Source organism: Habropoda laboriosa, unplaced genomic scaffold, assembly GCF_001263275.1.
Source record: "Habropoda laboriosa isolate 0110345459 unplaced genomic scaffold, ASM126327v1 scaffold258, whole genome shotgun sequence".
Taxonomy (NCBI): domain Eukaryota; kingdom Metazoa; phylum Arthropoda; class Insecta; order Hymenoptera; family Apidae; genus Habropoda; species Habropoda laboriosa.
In genome coordinates this window covers 876,982-881,240 of record NW_017100395.1, presented here as the reverse complement: position 1 = coordinate 881,240, position 4,259 = coordinate 876,982, and the positions used below count along the sequence as shown (strand labels likewise).

Sequence of the window (4,259 nt, the reverse complement as noted above, 5' to 3'; positions counted from 1 at the left end):
AAAAAAAAAAAAAGTAGAATTTACTAGGTATAATTTCGAGATTTTGTATATTTTTTCATGTTACCGTGCATTCTGTGCAATTTTGCAACTTTCATTTTTCTATAATTGCATGAAAATCCGCTGTCTACTTATGAAGCATCCCCGGATTCGTTTATTTCTTTCTTTTTTTTTTTTTTTACAAAAATTAATTTTCAATTGTACCTTATATCTTAGCTTCGTAAGTTTTATTTTCTGTCAGAAAAGTTTCCTGGTAGCTTCTCATAAAGCCTAGAGTAAAGTTCGTTGGAAACAAGTGGATGAACTTTAATACTTCAGTTATATACATTTTAAAAATCAGTGCAACCTAATTCACTGCAGTCTTCAAAATTGACACGTCTCCTCGCTTTAAGTACAGTATCTCTTTCTAAAGTAGAATTATTTACGGAACGTCGTTTCGAAATTTCTGAAAAAAAGAAGAAAACAGTACACTTCCTAGAAATAAAACAGCAAATGAAGGTTAACACGATGTTAATCAGATTTTTAAATTGAAGAAATTACCAACCCGCTAAACCTGAAGAACTCGATATCGATTTTCACATAACAGGATCTACAGTTAGTAAAATGACATTTATTTGCTAATGTTGGCGATTAAAAGTGTTCCACTACGAGCTAAAGCACTAGGAAGCTGAGAATTCCAAGAGGCAAATTTCAAGAAAAAAAAGATGACAAAAAATTTGTTTATCTCGAACATAGTTCCTTTTTTATTCTTTTTTTTTTTCCACGTAGAAACTAATATATCGTACCGAGGTATGTTGAACAAGGCTAAAAACATTTGAATAGAAATTGACTGCTTTATCCGTTCGGTATCTGTCGGTGGTGGAGGGATGCTACCGAGGATAGGTGCTTTCATCAGGGCCACGCCATTTGTCAAGATTCTATCTTGTACACGTAAACGCCTATGAAACGTTCTCGAAACAGTGAAACGAAGCAGAAAATGCTACCAGAGAGACTAAACACCCACGATATCACTTCTGACACATTCGATTGCCCGCAGCTGCAATCGTGGGTGTGAAATGTGACATTTTACACGAAATGTGTTGGTGGAAAGGGGAAACGTTGGAGAGTATTAAAATATGATTGAGCTTGTTCGTTGATTTGCCGGAGGAAAAGAGAAGGGTATTTCATTATTCCGAAATCAAGGTTTCTGCCCTTTTCTGGACACTTCTGACTGTTTTTTAAATCAAGCAATAAATAGAGAAATGTAAAGTAGACAACAAAAAAAAAAGAATAGAATTTATACTTTGATCACTTATACAAAGTACTTATTAACACTAACGTTAGTGTATTAATAAAAGAATCGAATTTGGAATTTCAAACGAGATCGGCACACTTGCTCAAATGCATTCTTTGAAATATTAATAAATGTTTTGTACCCCAATTTTAATTTTAAAGTGACAGTCTGAAAAATAATACGAAACACTCATAATTCCACGTCCAAATTACGAGATATGGTTCACCATGGGACGAGAACTGCGTTAAACGTTAAATCGATCAGAATATAAATCAATCGTCGAAGATATCGAAATAATGGCAGAGTCGTTGGAATTATTCGGACAGAAATAAGCCTGCAGCACCGGTATTAATCAAATATCGAAGACTTATCGGGGATAATTTATGAAATACACGCTAAACAGGAAATGTCGAAAAGAAATGTGCAGCGAAGAGATAATTCGAAAGTACACGATAAAGGAACAGTTCCTTAATATAGACAACACATCTGCGAATTGCGGTCAATTAATTCCAGGCCCGTTTCTCCGAAATTGTTGCAGAAAGTCCTCGAGACGCGGCTGGACAGCAGGGTCGATGCCATGGTGGAGACCGGTCTGGTGCAGGAACTGCTTGACTTTCATCGCAGATACAACGAGCAACGGATTAAGTCCAACACGTAAGTGCACGAGTTATATCAGTAAGTGCTTTATATCACGCGAACCAGTCTGCTGCCGGTACAAGGATTTATCCTTCGTTTTTCTCCTGTTTTCGTTGAGTCCCCCGATCCTTGCTCGCCAGACCGTTCGACGAGCCGCGCGCGTTCGCCACATTTTATTTTACATTTTAAGTCCGTTCGGTTAGGGGTTTGTAGTAGAGATTGATTAGAAATTGCGGATTTGATTCGATGATATCCTTCTGGAGATGTTTGTTACGTCTGTTGCGGGTTGTCCAGGCTGTTGCATTTTTGTCCAGAGACTGAAATTGTTCTTAACGGCGGTAACGTGAAATGTATGGTACAGTGTTAGCGTTGAAGGAATTGAGTTTATCAATGAAACGTCGCTTTTGGAAATGAAACTTTAAATACAGTGCGGTCATTTTTTAAATAATGGATTTAGGCAAAATAATTTTCACACTTTTTTCAAAGATTGATATGATAGTTTTTTGTCTTTGAATGCTACTTACAGCGTGGTTTTCTCTCTCTCTCCCAAAAAGTAATAGATTTAATGAAAATAATTTCCACAAAAACGATTGATTAATTTTCATTATTCCAAGTTTATACAAATCATTAGTCTGAATTCAGAGACTCTGTGAATGCTACTTACAGTGTGGGGTTTTGTCTCCCCCAAAAAGTAATAGATTTAATCAAAATAATTTGCACAAAATTCTATACACTTTTTCTAACCATTGACTGCTTTTCATTAATCCAAATTTATAAAAATCATTTGTCTTTGAATTCAGAAATTCTCCGAATGCTACTTGTACCGTGTGGTTTTTGATCTCTCAAAAAATACTTTGCGCAAGATTCTAGACACTTTTTCTAATCATTGACTAGTTTGATTAATCCAAATTTATATTGAATTCAATAATGAATGCTACTTCTACTGTGTCCTAATAATGAATTGCATTTATCAATTACTAGTGTCAGAGTACACCCCCTTCAATTTCACAATTCACTTACTTTTACTTCCACACACCTTTCAGCAATACCCCAATCTTTCCATCTACATTCTTAAACCGCTAACCAGCTAACGATCATTCATTTCCTCCTACAAACAAATTCACTGCCTTCCACCGCGCATCAATTACACTCCATCAAAAGGAACGACAGAAAAGAAGAATAGAAAAAAAAAAGAAGAAAAACTAACCTCTTCTCTAAACCGATACTATCTTCAAATACTTCCACTCTACCTTTCGTCGTTCCACCAAAAGAAGAGAGTCCTTCTTTTTCTTCTTCCCTTTCCCCCCGCTTGATTCTACCGTAACAGAACGAAATCCTACAGACCCCCGCGAATCAAAAGAAGAAGAGCAGCGGCAGCCTCGAGATATACGCGCGTTCTGCAAGCGTATTTCACGGCTGCTCGAAATTCACGAGTCACGTGTGCATATCGAGCACGTGATTCGTACACGCCGGCATGCCAGGCCTTTGTGAATGAAGGCTCGGTGTGCTCGCCTCTCTCGCCTTACTCGCTTCCGGAAATTGCGAGCGCGTCGACCGGATGCCTGAGAGAAAATAAAGGAAGTAGCCAACCGCGAGGAAAAGTACCGGCCTTGGTGGCGGTACACGGGCGCGGCGCACGAGCGTGCTAGAAGAAGAAGAAGAGTGGAGGAGGAAGAGAAGAGAGAAAAAAAAAAGGGGAAAGAAATACGGCTCGACTGAATGATAATCGCGTTATCCCTGAGTATCTAGGAAGCTCGACGCTGATACGCTGCAGTGGTTCTCAAACGCTCGCTTCGCGGTTCGACGGGTTTTTTCGAAGCACAAAGGAGAGTTTGAAACGCGGGTTTTAGGCGCCCATTAGGCTTTGCTGATCTGTTCAATGGTGTGAAGATGTTATTTTGAAAACTTCTGGTTTCGTCGATCTGCCACTTCGGTTCTTATCTTCCAAGCTGGAATCTCCGGTTATTGTGTCTTTTAACCCTTTAACGCTCGCGTTTTTGGGAACTTGATGTGACAGATGTGATCAATTTTATTTATTTATTTTTTCATTATTTCTTAGGCGTGTGGATAATAAGTTTTGCATTTATTCATCGTGCTGTGATGTACATTTCTGCAGTGGAGTAGAAAGGATAGTGGAATATGAAAAGTGAAGGAGAATAATTAAAGAAACAGTTAAACGGGAAAAATTTCATGTCAGCAAAAGTTATTAAAAAAAATGAGGGTTAATAGTTTCGTCAATTTAGATTATTCCCTGCTTTAAATGCTGATCAGTAGATACCCAACACGTTTTCTCCTTACGCTTCAGTAATAACGAAGAATAATCGTTACATAAAATTATAAATTTTTATGAATA

At 37.8% G+C, this 4,259-nt stretch overlaps 1 protein-coding gene across 1 annotated transcript in view; it reads left to right on the top strand.

Moving 5' to 3' along the window:
* LOC108575093 (tRNA dimethylallyltransferase, mitochondrial) overlaps nt 1–4,259 on the top strand; it is a gene marked incomplete at its 5' end in the record, with an annotated part of 125,318 nt that overhangs the window by 98,898 nt on the left and 22,161 nt on the right. The window contains one exon of the mRNA XM_017937807.1: nt 1,809–1,924. Within this exon, the coding sequence (XP_017793296.1) occupies nt 1,809–1,924 (116 nt within the window). The remainder of the gene's footprint in view (nt 1–1,808; nt 1,925–4,259) is intronic.